The sequence below is a fragment of the Phyllopteryx taeniolatus genome, chromosome 21 (assembly GCF_024500385.1).
Source record: "Phyllopteryx taeniolatus isolate TA_2022b chromosome 21, UOR_Ptae_1.2, whole genome shotgun sequence".
NCBI lineage: Eukaryota > Metazoa > Chordata > Actinopteri > Syngnathiformes > Syngnathidae > Phyllopteryx > Phyllopteryx taeniolatus.
Window position 1 is genome coordinate 8,408,117 of NC_084522.1, and position 25,590 is coordinate 8,433,706.

The 25,590-nt window shown below is 39.8% G+C and overlaps 1 protein-coding gene across 6 annotated transcripts in view; it reads right to left on the reverse strand.

Annotated features, from left to right (window-relative positions):
- The window catches only part of csmd3b (CUB and Sushi multiple domains 3b), a 386,559-nt gene that overhangs the window by 59,221 nt on the left and 301,748 nt on the right, over positions 1-25,590 (reverse strand). For all 6 annotated transcript variants that reach the window (XM_061760284.1, XM_061760282.1, XM_061760283.1 and 3 more), the window contains 18 exons: positions 25,124-25,312; positions 20,680-20,780; positions 18,956-19,024; positions 18,716-18,872; positions 16,951-17,142; positions 14,942-15,068; positions 14,649-14,851; positions 14,354-14,545; positions 14,150-14,288; positions 13,765-13,952; positions 13,553-13,671; positions 13,309-13,384; positions 13,108-13,224; positions 5,733-5,846; positions 5,536-5,631; positions 5,211-5,414; positions 2,830-2,954; positions 1,267-1,363 (listed from right to left, as the gene is read on the reverse strand). In XM_061760284.1, the coding sequence (XP_061616268.1) occupies positions 1,267-1,363; positions 2,830-2,954; positions 5,211-5,414; positions 5,536-5,631; positions 5,733-5,846; positions 13,108-13,224; positions 13,309-13,384; positions 13,553-13,671; positions 13,765-13,952; positions 14,150-14,288; positions 14,354-14,545; positions 14,649-14,851; positions 14,942-15,068; positions 16,951-17,142; positions 18,716-18,872; positions 18,956-19,024; positions 20,680-20,780; positions 25,124-25,312 (2,505 nt within the window). The remainder of the gene's footprint in view (positions 1-1,266; positions 1,364-2,829; positions 2,955-5,210; positions 5,415-5,535; positions 5,632-5,732; positions 5,847-13,107; positions 13,225-13,308; positions 13,385-13,552; positions 13,672-13,764; positions 13,953-14,149; positions 14,289-14,353; positions 14,546-14,648; positions 14,852-14,941; positions 15,069-16,950; positions 17,143-18,715; positions 18,873-18,955; positions 19,025-20,679; positions 20,781-25,123; positions 25,313-25,590) is intronic.

Consider the following 25,590-nt stretch of genomic DNA (forward strand, 5'->3'; position numbering starts at 1 on the left):
TTTTGGAAAACGTTTAGACTTTTACATCAATAAATGAGCATTTTCAAACGGAAAAAAAGGGCAATGTTATGTGAATAAATGAACATTGCATGGAAAAAGGTGAACATTTACACCGATAAAAAAAGAGAAAAACATAACTCCACCTCAATAGTCGTAATTTTACACGAATCATAAATTACTATGAAAAACACATTTTAATTAATTTAAAAAAGTGTAATATTACGGGAATGAATTAACATTATGAGAAATTTTACTTTAAATGTTCATATCATCATACAGAAATAATTAACTACTACAAGAAAACAAATTGTAATACAGCAACCTTTACGACAGTCATAACTGCGTCACAATCTTATTGTCCAAGAATAAAGTCATAGTACAACTAGAAAACAAGCCATAATTGTATGTGAAAAGTGTAAAAGTGCAAAAGTCAAGTAAAAAGTCATAATATTGGGAGAAGAAAATTTTTTTTTATATCATAATTTTACATGAAAACAATATTGCAAAATAAAAATGGTGTAATTTTATGAGAATGAAATTATAATTGTACAAGAATAATTTTGAACTATTATAAAAGTAAGATTATTAGTCAAATCCTTAATGTTGTAATAATTCAACAAAAAAGTTAAAATATTACTACATATTGTTGTATTATCGGAAAATATCATTGCTTTATGCAAACAAAGATGTAACTTTTCCAAGAATAAAGTTAAACCATTATGATAATAATAAGTTGTTAAATTGTGATAAATAGCCTCAATTACTATGTTTGTATATAATCTAATAATTTTGCAAAAAATAAGTTAAACTATTACGAACTAAAAGTCATAATTTTACAACAAAGTTATAATCTTCCTTGAATAGAATATGTTATTTTGTAAAGGTCTTCTGTAGGAGACTAAACAAAGGGGTCATTACGTGGCAATATCATTGCGAGTGTGTATATTTATATTTATTTTCATGTTGGCATTGCAAATTCAAATCTGTTCTCAATTGCCTTACCTGGATAAATAAAGGTTAAACAAAAGTAAATATTGCATGTGATACAAATTAGTTTGATGACGTTGATCTGAGGGATTGATTGATAATGTCAGTTACACATTCATAATGCATCATTAGAAGTAACTATAGCTGATTCTGGTGTGAATAAAGGCAATGTGTATATTGTTTGTAGCCAATCCAACTACAACAGGGTCAACGTTTCTCCTCTTGTACCCACCAAGTCCGCTTTCAGTGAATATTACCATGAAGAAACAAGTTTCTTACCGGAGTAGCTTCCCAGTCTCGGTGCGTGGTTGTCAGCGCCATCGTAGAAATCCAAAGAGTCCCAGTTGTGCTCCGTGGCGAAACTCACAACCTGAACCTAGACAAAGAGAAAAAAAACACGGTCCTGTTAGCTTCTTTTATCAAGTCACAATTTTATGAGAAACACATTTTACAAAAGTACCGGTAGTAATGGGCTAATTTTTACTTTACATTTTACAAGAATAACCAACTACTACAAATAAGTCTCAAGTCAAAACAGAGCCATAATTTCATGTGTATAATGTCACAATTTTAAAAGGACAGTTGTAATATTGCAAGAAAAGGGTGTAATTTTAGGAGAAAAAGACACATTTACATGAGAAAAGTTGCAGTTTTTATGAGAAAGTGCATAATTCTATGTGAATGAAGACAAATTTACAGAAAAGGCATACTTTTCCGAGAAAATGCAGAACTTTATGACAATACAGTTGCAATTTCACAAGAAAAATGCATATACTTTTGTGAAACATGTTTGTTTGTAACACGTTTGTGTAAAATGTTATTGTGAACATTTTATGCAGAAATGCATCATTTTATATGAATTACAATTCTACGAATTTAATAATTTTTATTTCATGAGGAAGTCACAATTCTACATGAATAAAGTTGCACGTTTATAGGAAAAGGCATATTTCTACATACAGTTGTAATTTTATAAAGAAAAAAAAGGGAAGCTGTTACATTTCTGTTAGCCCATCTATAGCGTTTCACATTATACGTTAGCATTAAGCTAGTGGATATAAGGTAGACAAAATTATATGGTTGGGTTGAACATTTTGGCATTTAAATATACAATTTTTAATTCTCTGTTATTTCATGTGTCAGTTTGATAGTACATTTCAACAAGGAGTGACAACTTGAAGCAAGCACGCTTTGCATCTTATATGGAGAGCTAGGTAAGAGAGTGAGAACAGGCACTAAGGAATACTTTTAAAAAGTGTGTTTTAATAGGTTTAAGTGTGTTTTAACAGAATATGTAAATGGAAGGATGGGTGGATGGTGTTCAAAGCATGTGAAAGGGGTAAAACAAACAAACAAAAACAAAAAAATCTGATTTTTTCTATTGGGTCTCTCTATATCACAGAATTTCGTGAATCCCTAAACAGGGGTCCACAGTAGAACAAAATTTTGATGCAAATTCAAGTTTGTGTGTAGAAAATCAAAAATACCTTTCGCACTTAACTAAGAAATGACAAAAATAAAAGACAGTTAATAAATAACATCAAGAAACAGTGGAATAATGTTTTGTATTTCGTGTCTGTTCTACACTCTTGCTCAGAGCTGGTTTGTCACCCGTGAAGTAAATAGGTTATCTCTGCATTGTCACGAGAGTGCTTCTGCTTACCGCACAAGCAGCCATTATCTTTTTAGCGTGAGATGCTATCGGCTCATGTCGGGATGCTCTCTCGCTTGCTACTAACTATCCGTCCATGTACATCCATCATCCTGCCTAATAATCGCTTATCTTCTCCCGACGTCCCAGCTTGCTCAGTTTTTAAGTCAATGATATGCGAGGTCAGTTACCTGGATTCCAGCGCCTTCAGGGACCGACACCTTCCACACACAGTTCTGGTTGTTGTCGTACGGTTCCGGGTAGCCAGGGGACAGGATGGTCCCGTGACGGGAGCTCAACACACCTCCGCAGGGAACTGAGTGGTGGGAAACAAATGAGATTTCTGTTACAATCATTCAAATGCCAAAAGCAATACAAACCAGGACCACAACTAGCCTTGTTAGCTTAGCTGGCTAACATTACTTTCAACACTGCATAGAGTTTTGGTTAATAGGCAAACAACAACATAGAATAATTAGTAGTACATTGCGCCACAAACAAAAGAGTGTTTTTAAAGGATTCAACAGACTATGCAGATAGCCTCATAGCTTTATCCAGATCCTGCATTTATCTTTAGTTTTAATAGATAGCTAGTGTGTCTGTTTTTTCGCTATTTCATTTTTTCATGTACTATTAAAATCATTAAAAATCTGTTGGAACAAACATTTTGAACATCAGGAGCAAGGAGATAACCTCATTAGCTTAGCTAGCTAAAATTAGTACTATAATGTTGAGGTAGATTGTTTGTTTGTTTCCAGTTAGTTCGATACTTAGCTAGTTTCTTTGTTCGTATGTTTGTTCACAACTAGCTCAAAAGCGAGTTTGTCCGTCATTTACTCATTTACAATCCCAGTTCCAATGAAGTTGGGACGTTGTGTTAAACATAAATAAAAACAGAATACCATGATTTGCAAATCATGTTCAACCTATATTAAATTGAATACACTATAAAAGACAAGATATTTAATGTTCAAACTGAATAACTGTATTGTTTTTAGCAAATAATCTTTAACTTCGAATTTTATGGCTGCAACACGTTCCAAAAAAGCTGGGAAATGGAACCACTGTGTTACATCACCTTTTCTTTTAACAACATTCAATAAACGTTTGGGAACTGTTGAAGCTTTGTGGAATTCTTTCCCGTTCTTGCTTGATGTACAGCTTCAGCTGTTCAACAGTCCGGGGTCTCCGTTGTCGTATTTTACGCTTCATAATGCGCCACACATTTTCAATGGGAGACAGGTCTGGACTGCAGGCAGGCCAGTGTAGTACCCGCACTCTTTTACTACGAAGCCACAATGTTGTAACACGTGCAGAATGTGGTTTGGCATTGTCTAGTTGAAATAAGCAGGGGCGTCCATGAAAAAGACGTTGCTTGGATGGCAGCATAGCTTCTCCAAAACCTCTATGTACCTTTCTGCATTATTGGTGGCTTCACAGATGTGTAAGTTACCCATGCCATTGGCACTAACACAGCCCCATACCATCACAGATGCTGGCTTTTGAACTTTGCATCCATAACAGTCCGGATTGTTCTTTTCCTCTTCGGCCCGGAGGACACAACGTCCACAATTTCAAAAAACTATTTTAAATGTGGACTCGTTGGACCACAGAACACTTTTCCACTTTGCATCAGTCCATCTTAGATGAGCTCGGGCCCAGAGAAGCCGGCAGTGTTTCTGGGTGTTGTTGATAAATGGCTTTTGCTTTGCATAATCGAGTTTCAAGTTGCACTTACGGATGTAGCGAACTGTATTTACTGACATTGGTTTTCTGAAGTGTTCCTGAGCCCATGTGGTGATATCCTTTACACATTGATATCGGTTTATGATGCAGTGCCGCCTGAGGGATCGAAGGTCACGGGGCATTCAATGTTGGTATTCGGCCTTGCCGCTTACATGCAGTGATTTCTCCAGATTCTCTGAACCTTTTGATGATATTATGGACCATAGATGATGAAATCCCTAAATTCCTTGCAATTGTACATTGAGGGACATTGTCCCTAAACTGTTCGACTATTTTCTCGCGTACTAGTTCACAAAGAGGTGAACCTCGCCCCATCTTTGCTTGTGAATGACTGAGCAATTCAGGGAAGTTCCTTTTATACCTGATCATGGCACCCACCTGTTCCCAATTAGCCTGTTCACCTGTGGGATGTTCCAAACAGGTGTTTGATGAGCATTCCTCAACCTTCTCAGTCTTTTTTGCCACCTGTCCCAGCTTTTCTGGAATGTGTTGCAGCCATAAAATTCGAAGTTAATGATTATTTGCAAAAAACAATCAAGTTTATCAGTTTGAACATTAAATATCTCGTCTTTGTAGTGTATTCAATTAAATATAGGTTGAACATGATTTTTATTTATGTTTAACAGAACGACCCAACTTCATTGGAATTAGGGTTGTACAAACTGGAATTTGAAAAGTCGAAATTTCACCAAAAAACTTAAATCATACAATAAAGTTGTAATTTACAATAATAAAGCAGATAATAATCTTACAAAAATAAAGTTTGATTATTAGTTAGTTAGTTTGATTGTTACTAAGATGTTGCATTTTGGGGATGCACAGTTACCAATACAAGTGGGCAGGCTGTCATTCCACTGCGCCAGGTTGTCAGGCACACTCTCGCAGTGTATGGCAGTGGAGCCGTGCAGGACATAGCCGGAGTTGCACTCGAACTGGACCAGAGAACCCACCGCAAAATCGTTGCCCAGGCGGTGTCCAAAGCGCGGCTCTGGGACCGAGCTGCACTGCGTGGCGCTGGTCCGTGGCACGGCTGGTGAATGGAAAATGGAAGAAGGCGTTACTTTCGGTAGATTCAATAATATAACAATAACAATAAAATCACATTATAACGTCGTTGAGTGGGTGCTTTTTTTTTTTTTTGACATGATGACCTTGGTAGACAAAGTGGAAGCCTTTTGCCGTTTCTGGTCCCACCGTCGTAAACGTAATGGTGATCTGATTGCCCAAACTGAGTGGCAGCGACTCTCCTGGAACAAGATAACATTTCATTCGTTTCCAACGCCTACCCCTCCTGCCCTCACCTCCACAACGTTTTCATCCATCAGCATACTCATCCATCAGTCCTTACCGGAGTGGGACCCGGATAGAGATGACAGCAGCGTGTTCTGCTGAGTAGGCCCGTCGTAGATCTCCACCACGTCGTTCAGAGACGTCTGGAAGAGCACAAACTGACCAAACAGGACTGAAAAAGGGATGGAGGGGATTGACGGGAAAGGACAAGTGAAAAGAGAGGGTAATTATGTTATTCCGTGTCAAAATCCGCAGGGGTATAATAAACCTAGAAAATCCAATTAGAGCCAACTTTAAAGATAATCAAATAAACGTCCCCTTGTCTTCACCTGTGCTAGCATAGCCAACACACACTTGAAGGTACAATCAGACTCCTTTTATACCATTTTATGCCACTTACACCATTTTAGAAGAAAAAAAAGAAAAAAACAACACCATTTTACACAAAGGAAGGAGTCATTTTTACAAGAACTTATCTTTTTTAATATTATGTGAGAAATGTGTTTACGAGAAAGTCATTTTGCGTAATGTCGTTCAATTATTTTGCAATTAATCAACTCTTCAAGAATAATAAAAAAATACTATTCGCAGTATATTTTATATAAAAAATAAAGTTTCAGTAATTGTAGATAAAAAAAGGAAAACATTTAATGACTACTACTACCAGTTGTGTTAAGAAGAGAAATGAGCTTAAAAAAGCTTAAAGTTGTAATTTTAAACAAATATTAACATCGTTATCATAATTTCGTATTAGTCATAAATGAAGTAATATACATTTTTCAAGAGTAAATTAACATGACAAAAAAAATCTCAATTTTATAATGTCATCATTTTCTCAATAAAGTTTAAAAGTTACAACAAAAAGTTATCCAATAAAGTCAAAATTTATGAGAAAAAAGACCATTTACTAACATTTATTAAATATTTAAAATTTATTTAATCCATTCATATTTCAGATTCATTCTGCTAATATGAAAAAAGTTGCAATATTACCAGTTTTCTTTGTAATTTTCCGTATTTTTACAAAACAATATACTGTATTGCAACAAAAAGGTGCCATTTGAGAAGAATAAACTCGGAATTGCACAAGAATGAAGGTGAATTATGATATAATTTTACAAGATAGAAGTTGAACCACTACGAAAAAAGTAGTCATTAAGGATAATGAAGTTGCTCTAGGAGAAATAGTTATGACAAGGATCCCCCAATATTCATCGGGGATAAAGACCAAGCCCTGCTAAAATAGGGAAAACCTGTGAGTAATTGTCGCCCTTCCCTGAAATAAATTTAAATTTGTCTATAAATGCCACATGATGGCGGGAAAACACTACTTTTCTATTAAACAGGGCTATGGCGTGTCTCACACCAACACAGTACCTAGGTACCTACATGCCACAAGATGGCATCAAGGCAATACATTATTAGATTGGTGAGTTTTTCAGCATAAAGATGATAGGTTCCCAAAAAATCTACAAGTAAGAGAATTAGAAAAAGGACAATCATAAAAATGCAGGAAAACACTGCGTGTATGACGTCATAATTTTACAACAAAGTTGAACGAATACAAGAAAGTCATAATTTTAGGGGGAAAAAAAAATCATCATTTTACAAGAAAGTTGAATTTACACTGAAGTCAGGCCTTACTCTTATGTGGAAAAAGTCATAAGTTTCGCAAGGATAAAGTAGTAATTTTAAGAGGAAGTTATAATATAAAAAGAACAAACTCGAGAATGTATGTGGTACCCCGTGAATCATGTACCACAAGCCCTGTTGGCACAATAGAGCCATCAGGAGGCTTAGCGTCGGTTTTAAAATCAAATCTGGTCTGCAGGAGCCGCTGGCACTTGGTCGTGAATTACCAGCTAACGTCTTAAAGGACAGTGCTTCTTCTCCATCTTGGTATATGATGAAAGGTGGCGCAGTGGAATGGGAAAACTCCTATATAATATCCGGAAAAACTAAAGCTGTATGTGTTACGTGTGGCTGCAGGAGGGGTGCGAACAAATATCAAGACCAGTTTGTGCTCAGTGAGCCCCTCGCAGATTTTTAAGCAATCTTCTAAATTTTTTTTTTTACAGGTTTTTACAGTACACAGGCAAGTCCAAATTTGCACACCTTTAATGTAGTACCGGCGGCACGGTGAGTGACTGGTTAGAGCGTCTGCCTCACAGTTCTGAGGTCCGGGGTTCAATCCCCGGTCCCGCCTGTGTGGAGTTTGCATGTTCTCCCCGTGCCTGCGTGGGTTTTCTCCGGGCCCTCCGGTTTCCTCCCACATCCCAAAAACATGGATGCTAGGTTAATTGGCAACGCTAAATTGCCCGTAGGTGTGAATGTGAATGCGAATGGTTGTTTGTTTGTAAGTGCTCTGCGATTGGCTGGCAACTAGTTCAGGGTGTACCCCGCCTCTTGCCCGATGATAGCTGGGATAGGCTCCAGCACGCCCGCGAACCTTGTGAGGAGAAGCGGCTCAGAAAATGGATGGATGGATTAATGTAGTACCACATTGTGGTAATAGTCGTTGTTCCAAAAGAGCAGAGCGAATATTTGCCTGGTAGTATAGTTGTGTACTCTGTTCTTATGTGTTGCTTTTCCCTGTGTTAAAGTAGCAGTTGTTTGAAGTTTTATAATCACCATAACAGTTAGGTTAATTTCCATTAGCATTGCACATTTGTGTTAGCTTTGAGATAGTGGACTTTTGTTAGACAAAATTACAGGGGTTGGTATAATATATTGGTGTTTAATATACAATGTCTACTTAGGGCTTGGCAATATGGCCTATAATTTATATATGGTATAAATTGAATCTCTTCACAGGAACTGTATATCATGATATAAACAAGTGTAAAAATCACAATGGAAGTATTTCTGAATGGGTTACTATAAATAGTCCTCTAGCAAAGGTAAGTTGATAACAAATAAAAGAACAACAAAAACAAAACAAAAACAACAAAAAAAGCTTCGCAATCTATGGCGCAAACAACCAAAAAGCATCTGATATATTAGGTATTTAGAGTGACAAATAAACAGCTTGAAGCAAGCATGTTTTGCTTCTTATTTGGAGAACTGTGAGAGTAGGAGAGTCTTTTTTTGTTACGTTAAAGTGATGTTATATGATCCCATTTCTTGACAGCGAGAGAGTAAGAACAGGCACCAAGGAATACTTCAAAAAGTGTGTTTCAACCATGTAGAAGAGGTAAAACTATTTAAAAAAAAGTTTTTATATGGTCACAATTTTGAGGATTTTGATTGGTGTGTCTTGAACGTATCCCCACAATAAAGAGGAGTTAAATGTACACACAAATTCCTGCCGTAGGAGTCCATAAGGATGACTAACGCTCAAGTCAGGCCTCAGCGACTACGCATACATCCGCGCTGCGTCTCGTCCTACATCTCATATGGGATTAAACATGATGTTTGACAACGACAAGGTCAACGGTCTTGCTTTAAAAAAGAATAAATAAATAAATAAAAGTGCAATTTGACTATAACGCTGGCTCCGCTTTGATGGAGAAGCTTATTTCATGTTTGAATAATGCTCACAAAGAGGTGGCATCGGACCATCGGTTTCCTGTTTTATGAATCTCAAACCCAAACAAATCCTCCAAAAGAAAGCCTGTTTCCAAAAGGGCACTTAAATAAAGGTGTCATATGAGAAATTTACTTTTTAGTGCTCGTATACAAATATTTGAGTCCCTGTAGCACCTGGCCACCCATCAGTGTTAAATTAAACACCCAAATAAATACTCTGTTAGCTGCCTGTTTCTGAAAATGTGTCTGGGAGCAAGACATTCTGAATAATGCTGAATTGTGACAGTTTAATTTGGTTAAATTACATATTACTGCCGCACACATCAAGTTTCCCTGCCCGTGGCATAATCAGCTAACCTGGGCGAAACTCCAGAGCCACTTTCAAGACAGCCTACATTGTCTGAAACACAATCATTCCAAAAAACCCACATCTCCCTTGGGTGCCACGCCCCAGAAGTATTATGTAAAAACCAAAAGGTAAGAAGAGCTGCACTGAGTTTTGTGGGATGCACATATTAAAGTTCGTCAACAGTGTTTCCTTCTTAGGGTGTTCCAGAAAGAGCAAAAAACACGTAAATAGTTGAGTTTTTATGGAAATAGTTATGGATGGGTTCCAAAAGGGGAAAAAAATTAATAGGCAAATTTGTGAATGACGCTATTCTCAGGGGATAGGGACCGAACCCTGCTGTAATTGACGCTACCCCCTAAAGGTTAATAATTGCACATAGATGCCACAAGATTGCGGCAAAGCATTTTCTTTCTATTAGACAGGGCTATGGCCTGCTTAAACGAAGCTTCTCGCCTCAATTTGACAGAGTTCTATAGCACCAAGTTAGCTTTGAAAAACCGGAGTCATCGGATAAAAAGACACTGCTTGCAAATAGCAACGATTGGTAGCTGGGGATTTTGACTTTGTTAGGATTCTTCACATCCCAAATTATTAACTTCTTAGTTGCAAGCCTTGTTTATACACAAGATGGAAAATTACCGGAAATCTTTTCAGTGTCTCAAAAAAAAGAAAAAAGAAAAAGGAAACTAGTGAAGGCTGACTGACCAAGGCTATATGTATGAGGGATGAGACCTCTACAAACGTTTCGATTCATTTTCATAATTTCAAGAAGTAACCTTCTACAGCACAAATTGCATCCATCCATTTTCTGAGCCGCTTCTCCTCACTAGGGTCGCGGGCGTGCTGGAGCCAATCCCAGCTGTCATCGGGCAGGAGGCGGGGTAAACCCCTGAACTGGTTGCCAGCCAATCGCAGGGCACATAGAAACAAACAACCATTCGCACTCACAGTCACACCTACGGGCAATTTAGAGTCTCCAATGAATGCATGTTTTTGGGATGTGGGAGGAAACCGGAGTGCCCGGAGAAAACCCACGCAGGCACGGGGAGAACATGCAAACTCCACACAGGCGGGGACGGGGATTGATCCCGGCTCCTCAGAACTGTGAGGCTGACGCTCTAACCAGTCGGCCACCGTGCCGCGCACAAATTGCAGTTTTTATTTATTTATTTATTTATCTATTTTGTGCGACAACAGCAACAACAAAAACAAGCAAGCATTGGGGAAGATCAGCCTTGAATATGGAGGCCGAGCAAATGCTAGCTCCTCTCCGTTAAAAGCGTCTTCACGGAGGCGACGCGACGAACGCTGCTCGCTAAATGGAATGAGACGCGCGACCATTGATGGTCTCGAGAAGAGCTGCTATTTATACACAGCGCCGGCGGGCACAATTGGACCCAGTCTCAAATAATTACTGACTTCAAGTCAGAGCCGGTTAGCTAATATGCTGTCAAACAACATATTGCTAGTCATTGTGATATATGCAAAGGCATCTTAAAGTTCGTACACACTGAAAGTTGTGCAGTAATCCGTTATATAGTCACAGTTCATTACATTGAACCCCCACTATTTGCTGGGGATAGGGACCATGCCCTGTGGCGAATACCGGAAATATGTGAGAAATTGACGCTTGACTAAAGAGATTTTTAACTACCTATAGATGCCACAAGATGTCAGCAGAGCACTTTTTTCTATTACAACCTGACTAAACGAAGCCGTTCCCCTCACTTCAACATAGTTCCTTGGCCACAAGATGGCACCAAATAAATATTTTTAAATTAGACATGGCTTCGGCTAGAGCACAAAAGCAGTGAATAAGTTTTTTTCGAGAATCCACCATCAAAATGGGTCCAATCTTTGGTGCTTGCAGCTTTAATTCCAATTACAATTGTTTTCAATGGAGAAAATTTGTCATGAAAGTAAATCAAATTTTGAAGTTTGACCAGATGTAACTGTGGAGGGTGCTGTTACTCCATGATATCTCTATTTATAACTGAAAAAGAACTTCCGGGTTTGATGTCAGTTGTACTTTGTAGTGTCTAACCAACAGTACCTGTACTGTACAGTATTGTCCTGTCATGAATGAAGCTCACGTACACATTCAGCCTCAATTATGATTCTGTATGTTGATGTGGGGTATATCCAATAAGTTGGCAGGAAGGGATAAAACAAGTGGAAGATGTTGGCCCAATTAGTTAAAAAACTTAATGGTCTATGCATGGCCCTAATGAAGGATCCAAAATGGAAGAAAGTATTGCTACTCTCAGAGTCAGTCGTGTTATATAACAAAAGCTGACCAGATCAAAGAGATCTTATCTTTCAGCACCAGTTCACTGATTAACCCTGACCTGGAGTGAAATGACTGGCCAGCCAGCATCTTTTGATCAGCTATTATATCCCCACGGCTTTTATACATGAAGGTTAAAACATTCAGAGGTCTGATTTGGGGGAGTCTGAAATGATCTCATTAAAATCAGGTTTAAAAGAGGCAAGAAAAATTCTGATCACACGATTAATCAGTAACCTTTGTCTCGCTATCGGACATATCGGACAAACTAGGTTTTCATTAAAACAACTGAAGCTAGATGTAATTGTGTCCAATTTTTATTTTGTGCTTACAGTGGGTACGGAAAGTATTGAGACCCCCTTAAATGTTTCACTCTTTGTTATATTGCAGCCACTTTCTAAAATCATTTAAGTTCATTTTGTTTCCTCATTAATGTACACACAGCACTCCATCCATCCATCCATTTTCTGAGCCGCTTCTCCTCACAAGGGTTGCGGGAGTGCTGGAGCCCATCCCAGCTATCATCAGGCAGGAGGCGGGGTACACTCTGAAGTGGTTGCCAGCCAATCGCAAGGCACACATAAACAAACAAACAACCATTCGCACTCACATTTACACCTACGGGCAATTTAGAGTCTTCAATCAACCTACCACGCATGTTTTTGGGATGTGGGAGGAAACCGGAGTGCCCGGAGAAAACCCACGCAGGCACGGGGAGAACATGCAAACTCCACACAGGCGGGGCCGGGGATTGAACCCCAGTCCTCAGAATCGTGAGGCTGACGCTCTAACCACTGTGCCACCACAAAGAAAAGTCAATAAACAAATAAAATATCAACTGTGAGGCAGGGAGCAGAGAGTTCAGCTTCTTTCAACTGGAATTTGGACTCTTTTTCAATATTTGGACCCTTTTCTTGGAATTTTAGCTCCAATTCCGAATTGTGTGACTAAAAACATTAAAGTTCAGAGACTTTTTCGTACACTGTAGGGAACAGTTGGAGAACCTATTGTCTTTGGATATTTGGAGAGTCAGTGGTGTCCATATTTTTATGCATGTTAAATGCTTTTTTCCACCCAAAAAAGTTTAAGATACACTCCTCTTATGAGCATATTTAATGGCCTATATTGCACTATATGTTCACATTGACTGGGTAGATCCAATCTTTCCGCTTTCACTGGCATCGCAGTGGCAGATAGCCAATTCATATTGTATTTTAAGATATCCTTAAGATATCCGAACTATAATTCAAAATCTTTTCAGATGCTCACCAAACTCTCGTGGAACAGCTATGGAGTAGACGCAGGTTTGTCCAGTTGTGTAGTTTCGAGGGAAGTTTGGCGACAAAACGGTTCCCTCCGATCCTGTGGATCGACTTCCGCAGGGAGCTGAAAACAGAAGATATACGAGTTTACAGAAGAAGTCAATTAAGTTGAGCGGCGGAATCTCTTTTTCAGTGGGTGTTATCATACCCTGACAACTCGGCAATGCCCTGTTCCATCCGGGTCTGCCATCATCTCCCATGCTGCAGGTTAGAGTAGAGTAACCCTGATAACAAAGTAAAAAAACTGACATCAATGAATAACCTATTGATTATGAACCCTTCCAAACAATCAACTAAGAATGTTTTACAACCGATTTAACCCAACCGACCATCAATCCATGTATTCATCCATCCGTTTTGCCATTCATTCATCAGTCCATCCAAGCATGTACCTGCAGAACATATCCAGCCTCGCAGTAGAAGGTTACAGTCGAGCCCAGCTTATAGTCTGATCCCAGTCTGGTCCCATTCAGCACCACTCCCGGGTCAAAGCAGGACTCCCTCAACTTGGCTGGACGGAGAGGAAGCAAGATGACGAATTAATCTTTGCTACAAGACATCCTGCTAACAGTCCAGTATGATTAGGAGATGGCCTTTACTGTACCTTTGTATTCCAGGTGAAAGCCGGCATAGGACACGGATCCATCGCTGCGGAAGGCCAAGTGCATTGTATTGGAGCTGCTCTCAATCCTCTCCGGCAGTTTGCTGTCTTGGAAACTGCCGATCAAAGGGCTGTTGCTGTCGGGACCGTCGTAGATGTACAGGAAGTCGTAGTTTGGCTCAATGTTGAAACTGGCCAGGTAGGGATTTAGGAGAGGCAAGTTAAGGTTAGGGAATTATTGTAGCTTGGGTATGAATTTCAACGACTTTGGTGCTCTTTAAACTTTGGAAAAATGTGCACTTTTGCTGTATTTGCACTCTCCAAAGGATACCCATAAACTACAGCAATAAAACAAAAGATGGGTGAACTTGTCAAGAAAAACTGGTACCTGATGAAAGCGAGCGACAGGACATAATCGGGATTGACGGCTATGAGCCAGTCGCATTCCTTTGAGTGCGGGTAGGGATGTGGAAAGTTGGGGGACAGGATGAAGCCGCTGGAGCCGGTCAGGTTTCCTCCGCAGGGAGCTAAAACACAGATAATCAATCATCGTTTTCCTTGATATCTCAAGTTTGAAGGTAGGACTTCTCACCGATGCAGACTGGTGGGCTGGGCTGCCAGTAGTATCTGTTGTCGACTTGTATGCAGGTGATTTTGTCGTCCCCCTGGAGCTCATATCCCGGGTCGCACTGAAAGGACACCGAATCCCCCGGCTCCCGGCCGTCGCCGCTGCGGGTGCCGTTCATAGGCACCCCTGGGTCCCTGCAAGCAGTTGCTACCGAGCCTGCACAGGGATGGGCACATCAGTAAAATATCTGAACCTTGTTTAAATCTGACAAAAATATGCTCCCTATTGGTTATACTTAAAGGAGACGGGAATTACTCACTGGAAAACTGGATGGCGAATCCGGACTTGCTGATGTAAAAGTCTGTCTCGAACTGAACAGTGACGATGTTGAGGGTGGAGTGGATGCCTTCAGGCAGTAGTGACCCGCTGAGTTCTGCCAGAGACATTTCATTGGCGGCCGGTCCGTCCCAAACCCGCAGCATGTCATGGCTGGCCTCAGTGTCAAACGCCAGGAACTGAAGGCTACAGAAAAACAGAAGAAAAAGAAAAGTACAAGGGATTTAAAAAACGGCATTCTGTGGGAGAGAGTTGTCCGTCACGGTCCTTTGTTACCTAACAATGTTTCCAGAGTCCACCTCAATGGTCCAGGTGCACCTCAGGTTGTTGTCATAGGGAAACGGGTATCCAGGAGAAAGAATCCTTCCCGTAGACTCACCCTTAAAACGTCCACCGCATTCGGCTAACACAAACAAAAATGTCTTTAAATATTGGCCTACTTGGGAGCTAATGCGTCGATTAGAGAGGAGGCATTGAATTTTTAAAATGCTTTTTTTCTACAAATAGTGGTAATACAAATATAATGGACATCGAACGGTGTTTCCTTTTTCCCCTTTTATCCCCAAATCTTGCACTCTAAAAAGTTACACGCTAAACTTCCACTTGCTCGAAATGACCCGTGAGCGCTGCAGGCGTTGTGCGCTACGGCAAGGGAACTTAACGTTTAAAAGCTAAATTTGACTATCCGGAAATAACATTGCAGATATCAACAACATCTTTCCGACTAGCCGTAATAACATTTTGAATGCATAGTTTAAATTTTCATTCAAGATATCTGGAACATAATTTTGAAGAGTCAAAACGACAGATAGCGGTATCTGGAATTTATGTATTAATAACTTCACTATTTTCGATCATTCTAAGCATCGGGAACAATTATTTACATATATTTTTCTTTTCGAGTCATTCAAGATTTTGTTACTGTTTTCAAGTTCAATGTTTTTCTTTTAGTACAAAATACTAGAACATTGTCATCTCCACTAAACAAATAAGGCAAAATATGAGGGGGATCCTAACAATTTACAGACTTTTTTCATTTTCAGAGTAAGGAAAATACTAATGAGCCCACTTTCCTCCTGGAGGAAACCACCACCCATTTCATGACAAAATATAAATCGCCTGCTCAATCTTTGTCTCTTTCTCAGTTATATATTTCCACAATCTCCATCCCATCTCCGCTTCTTCTCTGTTGCCTGCGTGTTTCTTTTTCCCAGCGGCATCCCTTCCTCACTGGAATATATTAGCTTGGATATGAGGAACAATTTTCAGAGTCCACCACCGGCTTTTAAAAAACGTGATAGAAAGTACAGAATCGAAGGTTTGAGGGGTGTTAAAGACAGAAAGGGGTAATAATAAAAAAGACGCAATATAACATTAACACAGGGAGGTTTAGCTGCAGTCATAGTATGCGACTGCTAAAAAATAAAGTCACAGAATATCGACTCTCGGTTTTATGAGCATTCAATTATTGATAGTGAGAAGGGAGGAGGCTTATTAAGCTGAATTTCAAATCAAGAGCATCGGGGCCCGACGGATGAAGGAAGAGAAAATGTTCTTTAAACTTTTACATTTGCTGTTCTGCTTCTTCCGGCCATCTGTTTCCGAGGCATTTGCACCTATCGAAGCTGTCACCCTGATTTTTGTTGCCATTTGCTGTGGTTTAACCCGGAGACGTGAACCCACAACCCAAAACACGGATGACTGAACATGTTTGCAGAGGAGCCACATGATACCAGTAAGTGGATTTACACTGCATATATCAGACTGGCTAGTTTCATGTATAAATTGCCTATATCATATTATATTATATTAAAAATAGAAACATTATACTCACTCAATGGTGTGCTGCTGACCAAAACAGCAGCACCTACCAATTACCATTACATACTGACTCCCCACGTCCCCATTGGTTTGAATTTAAGCAATGATAACATTTCGGTATTGTGATGTATCATTTTCTTTTACAAAACTATATTGATCATTTTCCATTATGATACAGTATCGATACCAAAGTACCAAAAAGCAATATAATAGCTGTTTGATATTAACATCCATCCATCCATCCATTTTCTGTACAGCTTGCTGGAGCCTATCCCAGCTATCTGCGGGCGAGAGGCGGGATACACCCTGAACTGGTCGCTGGCCAATCGCAGGGCACATATAAACAAACAACCACTTGCACTCAGATTCACACCGACGTGCAGTTTAGTTTTCAATCAACCTACCATGCATCCATTGGTACCGGATATAAAGAGTTGTGTCAATAAGCTGCCATGGCAACATACCGATACAGGAAGGAAGGGGGTTATCCCAGGCTCTCCTCTCGCCCGTCATGCACTTGAGCATGGTGGCCCCATGTAGGGTGTAGCCGGGCTCGCATCGGTACGTAATGCTGCTGCCAGAGAAATGTCCTTGGTCGTTGAGCTTAAAGCCAAATTGCGGCACGCCAGGGTCCTCGCAGTGAGACAACTCAAAACCTGCAACAGAGATGAGGAATGGACAAAAAAAAAAACAGCATTAGAGTGGCTGAAATTTGAGAGCAATATGATTACAGTAAGCCTCCACTATTCATGGTGAATCGGGACTAAAAAGATTCCTAATCGCCAATAGATGCCACAAGATGGCGGCAAAGCACTACTTTTCCATTGTAATTGAAGCCCCTCTCCTCATTTCAACATAGTTCGTTGCCTACAAGATGCCACAATATGGCGCCGGTGCTTTACTGAACAAAATTTCACATTCAAGTCATTTTCTAGACCTAATCCCTATAATACACAGGTATCAAAGTCAAGGCCCGGGGACCAGAACTGGCCAGCCGAATCAGTTTGTGTGGCCCACTAAAGCAAATAAAGTGTGTCTATTTTATGACTTACTAAAAAGACTTATTTTCATTTTGGCAAAAAATTGCAGTTTTGTTTACTATAACCATTTAAAAAAAATAATAATAATAATTTTCACGAAATCCCTTCCCCCCCCCTAAACAAATTCGCGGTTCGGCAATCACAAATTAAACTCATCTACAGATTTTTTGGGGGGAACCTGTCAGCTTTTTAAAATGGCAATTATAAGGAGCATCAATTATTTTGCATTAATTATTTGCGGTCAGGCTTGGTCACTATCCCCACAAATAGCGGAGTTCCACTGTATACTGTATGTAATATGTTGAGGTGATTGTATATTTTTTATATGGTTTTCAAAGCCATCACGGTCCTCTGAATGAAACTATAACTACAAATTGGCAGCAACGAAAATTAGTTTGACACCTCTGCTATAGAGCATTCATTTTACCTGCCAAATAGGAGACTGAACGAAGTAACCCGACCAAAAACAAAACAATAACAGAAAAAAAGAATTCAATAAAAAGCCTGGAAAAGCATCACTATTGCAGAATGCAAGGGTGAATGACAGGGTAACCCATGGTATGATATCCCAATATTTTTCCTATTACACATTAAGTTTCAGTATCATGATCAGCCATTTAATGATATACTACGCTGTATTTGTTTACGGCGCTTCGTATGGCTCCTGCCTCTCACCGAATATTACGTGTGGGAACTTGGCACGCCTCTGTACTGTATCAAATGTTCCATACTGGAAAATCCCAGTTCAAATACATATACCGTCATACCCCTAATGGATATTGTATTGTGATACAATACATTGTTGTTTCACTCATTTAAAAAACTTTTTAAAAAACTATTTAAAACCCATAATGAACCACATTCAGGCAATAGGTAACAAAATAAATCCTATAAGCCATATCATCAGCCAATCAGAACCCCGAAGAAAGGCGTGATACACCTATGAGACATCCTTTCCACTGAGTCTTTTGGAAAGTAAAATATATGTCCTTCAGTCCTTAAAAGTAACGACTCTACTTTCTACCATTCTTCACCTCGAATACCCCTGCCACCAACCATCTTCGGAACGTGGTTCATGCCCGTATAGCAATTTATGAGGCCACACAGCCCAGCTAAACCGTCGTACGTGATTGCCCCGAGACACGCACTGAGTACCAACGCATATTAAAAGAAATTGGCGTGAACTCACTGGAGTAGACCAGTTTGAATCCTTCCCCCGTAGCTTCTGGGTCACTGTAAAACTCCAGCCACAGGTGGTTGGAGGTGGAGATGAGCGTCAGGCCCAGCATGGACGTGCCTGTGAACGCTCCCAAGACGTGGGCTGTGTTGTCTTTGCCGTCGTGAATCTAATTTTAGACAAAAGCACAGACGACAAGGTTAGGACTTGTGATTTATTTTTTTCTTAACGTGCCTCTGATGAAGTCCATACCTTGAGTATGTCCCCATGGGCCAGGTGGAACGTTCGGGCCGATATGTTGATGCCTTTCCCGGCCTGAACCTGTTTAGCAACATGGAAAGAGTTTAACTTTCCAATCTATGTTCACCCCCCCCGCCCCTTTCAGTTAACCACTTGATACCAACAAGAACACAGATTCTTGGTAAACAAAAAAGTGCATATATTAAACCATTATACAAAGGAAATTACAAAAAAATATTCTCAATTCCTCCTTAAAAATTACAAATACCACAATCCTTCTCTTACTGGAATACCAGTTAACAGTCCTGTTTCTAAAGCTACCAACTTGCAAGCAACCAGACCAAAATGATTATAGTTATGCATGTAAAGTTGTGTTGAGTGACTGAACCAAGAATATGTATATTTTCATAATATAGTGGGTTTACAGGCGCTATTATTAGCTGAATGCTCAAAACAGTGCAGGAATTCATCCTAGGTTTTATTACGTCGAAACAGCTAATGACTCCTAGCGGCTAGCAGCAAATTTGTATGACTGAATTCCATTAAACTATTCATGGTTATAGCTTAAAACTAGGAACATACATCATCATTTTACTACAAAAGGTACATATTTTACATTTTACAAGGGGTAAAATAGGAAAAAAAATAAAAATACTGTTTACTGTAAATACCATGAGACATTCACGTTTCAAAAGCTAATGATTGCTACCAACAAAACAAAGCTATTACAGCTTTACAAGCAAAGCTGCCATGAGTGCCTGAGCCAGCAATTTTTAGGTTTTCATAATATAAGTGTGGCCATCATTACTAGCAACTCAAGAGTGTGTAGGAATTGTTCTGGAATTAAATGTGTCAAGGTAGCTAGCACCTCCTAGCAGCTAGAAGCTAACTCTCATGACTGAATTCCATCTAATGATGTTTAATTACAGCGCTATTACACTCAAAACTATTTTCTTTTAAATAAAGTACATATTTTAGGTTATTAAACAAATGAACATAGAACATATATATTTCACTATAATCTAAGTGAAACAAGTGAACATTTATATTTACAGTTTCTAACGCTAACATCTTGCTAGCAACAAGAACAAATATTTTCGCGAGTAATGTGGTTTGAACCAATAATGTATAGAACAAGCTTAAGTTTCATGAAATAATAATTAATAATATTGACAATAATTTCTCAAGAATAACAGTAATTGCCTTGAAGCACCTCCTAGCTTCTCTTAGCAACTAGCAGATAAAGCTGATAACTGCATTGTGTCATATTTATATTTCTGGCTATATTCCATTTAAAACAACAACTGATGTCGACTCTGTATGTAGATGTCTTGAGAATACAGTATAATAAATGTAGCTTGTGAATCCAAATTCAAAATTGTATTGACAGGAATTGTTTTAGGAGTATTTGTGATGAAGGAGTTAACAGCTAATGCTCACGACCAGAATAGCTCTAATTATATTCTACGTAAAACAGCACCCTACTAACGCTTAGATCAATGCGACCACAAATGATTTATAAATTATATAGCTGATTAAAATTCCTTATTATGTGTCTGTCAGGTGTGTTAATTTTAGTTGTATTTCATTGAAGAGGTTTTAGCTTCTCTTTATACACAATGCTAACTTGCCTGAACAGTTAATAATGGTTTCAGGATGGTTGGTTTTTCATTTGCAGCTACTTACGCTAATTAACACAAAACCCGAGGTCTAGTTGTGACTTAGCCGCTATTTACCTGGATGCTGTAGATGCACTCATGGTTATTGTCATAGTTCATCGGGTAGTTGGGCGAGAGCAGGATGCCTTCGTTGTTCATGACGGAGGAACCACACTCGGCTAATAAAAAACACAAATGTTTTAAAATAATGTTTCAAAAGTCAAACAAAATAGAGTTAAAAGGATTAACTCTGACATTCAGAAGACACACCCACGATGTTTGAGAGCAGAGACAATGGCTTAATTTTTCACAATATTCAAACATCGTTTTATCTATGTTACGATTTTCTTAATCATCCATATTTGGTAGTGTTGTTAACAACACTTCTCTGTGGCGTGTCAAATTGACAATACCTTATTTTTTTCTTTATAATTTTATACATCAAGGTTTTCTGGTGGTGACATATTACATAGGGTGAGAAGTTAAATTTACAGCAATTTCAGTCTTGTTGTACCAGTACAGTGGTTAATTCCATGTACTTGGAGGACAGTTAAGAATGTTAAAATTGTACTTAAAAGAAAATGATTAATGTATGATTTATGGAGGCGACATATTACACAGGGTGAGTAGTTTTACTTTGTCTGAGCTTTTTTGTACAGTGAGTATGTTTATCCCTCTCTATTTTAAATATGGTTATACCGTAAAGTGAACCGCCCCTCTATTTGCGGAAGATAGGGATAAGTAATTGACGACCGTCCCAAAAGCTACTGTAATTGCCGAAGGATTCCACAAAAAAGCAGCAAAGGACTTCTATTGTCATAATGTAGCTCCTCAACTCACTTCAACCGTTGTTTGACACTGAAATGCCACTAGATGGTGCCATTAAAACAGGCGGATCGGTGCAGCGTCTGCAGTGATGCGGACTTTATATCGGTCCATTGTGGTAAAGAAGGAGCCAAGCCGAAAGGCGAAGCTCTCAATTTACCGGTCGATCTACGTTCCTACCCTCACATATGGTCACGAGCTGTGTGTCGTGACTGAAAGAACAAGATTCCGGATACAAACGGCCGAAATGAGTTTCCGCCGCAGGGTGTCCGGGCTCTCCCTTAGAGATAGGGTGAGAAGCTCGGTCATCCGGGAGGATCTCAGAGTAGAGCCAGATGAGGCATCTGATTCGGATGCCTCCCAGACGCCTCCCTGGTGAGGTGTTTCGGACAGGTCCCACCGGGAGGAGACCCAGGACACGCTGGAGATACTACGTCTTTCGACGCCTCGGGATCCCCCCGGAAGAGCTGGAGGAAGTGGCTGGGGAGAGGGAAATCTGGGCGTCCCTGCTAAAGCTACTGCCCCCTAGACCCGACATCGGATAAGGGGTAGAAAATGAATAGATGGATGGATGGTCCCATTAAAACACTATTATTGCTTTGGCCTGAGCATAAAAACAGAGAACAGGTGAAAAATTGGTGTATTTGCAAATGGTGGTACACTGCATTATATATTTTTTCAATCTATTCCTTTTCTAAGAATATGTTGATCACTCCACCACCTCCCCCCAGAACGATCCTAATGTGAATTTGTGTGTGCCTAATTTAATAACCGGGCTTAAGTGCTGTGCCATCAGCAATCTACCTCCATTGTGAGAAAATGAGACACCAGTGCAATTCCAATGAGTAAATTACCTCCAGATTCCCACTCTGCTGGGATAACACGCGCCCCCACAACCCACTCTCTGCTCTGTATCAGCCTGTCCTGTTAATACCCCAACTCACATGCACCACCAAAAACCCCGCCTCTTTGTCGCTACTGGTGTAATAGTCGTATTACAGCAGTCATATTGTCAATAAATCACATTGCGAGAGCTTTCCATTTAGAAAATTACCCCTCCACCCCACCTCTCGTGCTCCTTCCCTCCTGGTCGACCCCCTTATGAATAATGCTCTTTTATCCCCACCTACTTCAATCACTCTCACTTTGCCCCCCCTTTTCTTTCCCATTTGCCCCCCTCCTCCCATGCAATTGGAAGATAATGTGTGGAAAATTGCAGGGAACAATATAGGGGAAAGAAGGAGCCAGTGGAACTTTTAATGCTGTCTAAAAACACACCACTTCCCTCTGCTTGACCTACTTGGGAGCAACAAACACAGACTACCAAGGCAAATCCGCAGTGCTCTCTTATCTAAGATGCCCCCCAAAAAGATGGATTCAATTGTTTCTATTCCACTCTACTAAATGCTTGGGGAAAACAACAACAAAAAGAACTGAAAATTAGCAACGCTACATCAGAGTTGTGATTATTTGACTACGCCACCGTGCAGCAATGCAACAAGAAGTAAATATAGCGACGCGAATGCCGGACGAAAACTGCCACGCAATGCCGTCACTTTGCATTACCCATTGCGACAAACTGGCACGGCAAAGCACAAACCATTCTAAAACGACACCGTTTTCATACTTGGTGAAACTTTTTTCATTGTTATCCACTGTAGTGTGAATTTTTTCATTGGTATCTGCGATTCATCAGTTTTTTTGTGATGTTTTTCATTGGTATCTGCCATTTTGTGAATGTTTACAATCATATTCTCCAAGAAATGTTTTTTTTTTTTTTTTTTTTTACTTTCCCACCATTCATGAGTTTGCATTGGTATACGTCTGCCATTGTTTTAATTATTTCAGTGCTATCATTGATAATATTGTTCTGACATGTTGTGATTTCTTTTTTCATTATTATCCATGATTTTGAAAATGATTTTCATTGGTATCAGACATTTTTGAATTTTCTCATTAGTATCAGTAATTTTGTGTTGTTTTTCCCCCCAATGGTCTCTGCCATTGTGTGATGTCTTTCATTGGTATCTGCCATTTACATCTGTATGCTCTATTCTGTGATTTAAAAAAAAAAAATTATTATTGCTAGCCCCTATTTCATGAATTTCCTCATTGATACTGTATCTGCCATTTTGGAATTTTTTTTGTCAGACACTTATTTATTGCGCTCCTCCATTTCATGATTTTGTTCTCTAGTATGGTACTGCATCTTTCATTTTGTGAAATTCTTTATTTGTATTTGTCGTTTCATGGATATTTTAATATTGTCCTGCCATTTTGTCATTTTTTTTAATTTGGTATCCACAATCTTGAGAATGTTTTGGATTGGGATTCCACATTTTTAATTTCCGGCGGTACTGCACCGTTTTGTCTGTCAAGAGACCGACATATACTGTGTGTATCTGGATGTAACGCAGAGCATAAATGAGCCGATACAGTAATAAGTATGCGGTAATCTGATTTCTCTTTCACGCTTCAAAGTTAAAGCTGGCTGTTATGCATAAACACACGCTCCCATTGTGCTGATCCCTTGTCGAGGCAAGACCGTGATTTCAATTTTACTTCCCCGGTTACCTTCATCTCCAAAACAGCTTTCCAAGTGTGTGCGTTGCCAGCATATCTTCACTGATCTATGGCCAACATCTGCAGTATTTGCTCTGATGCTGTAATCCCTACCAATAGACATCCTGTTGATTGGGTCCCGAGGTTGAACGCGATCGCGGAATCTTGGCAAAAAAAGCAAACAGGCTCCGCCACTACTGCGGAGGCGTGCAAAAAGACACACATTGGATTCCGTCCAGAAATCTGTTGCGTGGAGACTCTTTTAGTTCATTAAAATAGATGTCGGGTGATGTTAACACTCCAAACGTCAAAAGTCCCAACCCTAACGCGCCATGAACTGCAGCTTACTTTTTGTTGGAGCCTATTGAAGCTGCATGTTTTGGTTCGCTCCATGAGCTGTCCAAGGCCAAGCAATGTGCCTGGAAACGGTCTGTCGCCCCTCGCACAAACCTCACCAAGCTGTAACTTTCGATTTTCCACTAAACGCTGCACTTGCACTGGTAAGCGCACAGTTGCAGAAAATCGTGCAGAGCTGAATCAGTTCAATAAAATACGGAAAGTCCTTGTGCGAATGCAGAGAGCGAGAGTTCAAACTAAATCTAATGTGCATCAAATGTAGTTATCACGCTTAATAGCATAGCCATGGCTAAGTGGATTCTAATTATCGAAGAACAAAATTGCGCAGCTCGCTTGGAATGAGTGCGCTAATATGATTGTTAGTCATCATCAAGTTATCATCAAATGTTTTCTGCAACAAAATCAGAAAGGCCTAAAGAGGCAGCTTCTCCCAAACTTCGGATCAGGAATCAAAATGGTTTCTGGGTCCATTTTCTGAGGGGGTTCGCATAAAGCAAGCATCCAAGCTAAAGGGCTACTTGATTGACGTTTGCTATAGTAAATATAGGTTTGTTTATTAATTTACCATCAAAATGTTTTATATTATGGAGAACTGACTTTTTACTGGCTGTTTAAAAAAAAAAAGTGTTACATTTTTGCCTTTGCTTACCTTATAAAAACTGAATTGTAACCTTAAAATCAAGATATGTACTGTATTTTTCAGAATAGCCAAGAGAAATTCCACCTCGGGGACAATCTAAACAGATGGAAGGTGTCAAATGTAGGGCCGTGCACATACCGACGCATCTCGGCAGCGGCGTGCTCCACATCCTGCGGCCGCCCCCCAAGCAGATCAGCTCCGGCGCCCCCTCCAGGCGGTAGCCCATATTGCAGGAGAACGACAGTGTGTCGCCGATGCCAAAGCTGTAACCGTTTCTCCGACCAAAGCGCGGCATCCCGGGATCCTCACATGGCTCCAGCGTGTACTCTGTGGACAAAGACCATTATCCTTACCATTATCGCACCCCATCATTAAATTAAACAAGTTGTAAACTCAGAACAAGCATAAAATGTTCATAAACTGTTTGTTAGACATCTCTGTGCCTTTAAGTGGAAGGGCTTTGTAGTGCGGCATGTGAACTAAAAACATTTCAGAAGTCGCCACAGACAAAACGCTAGTAAATAGCGCGTCAGATGTCTTGTGACACCACCAGTGCAGGACATTCCGGCATTCAGTCGACGCCATCTGGAAGGCGGGAAAATGTC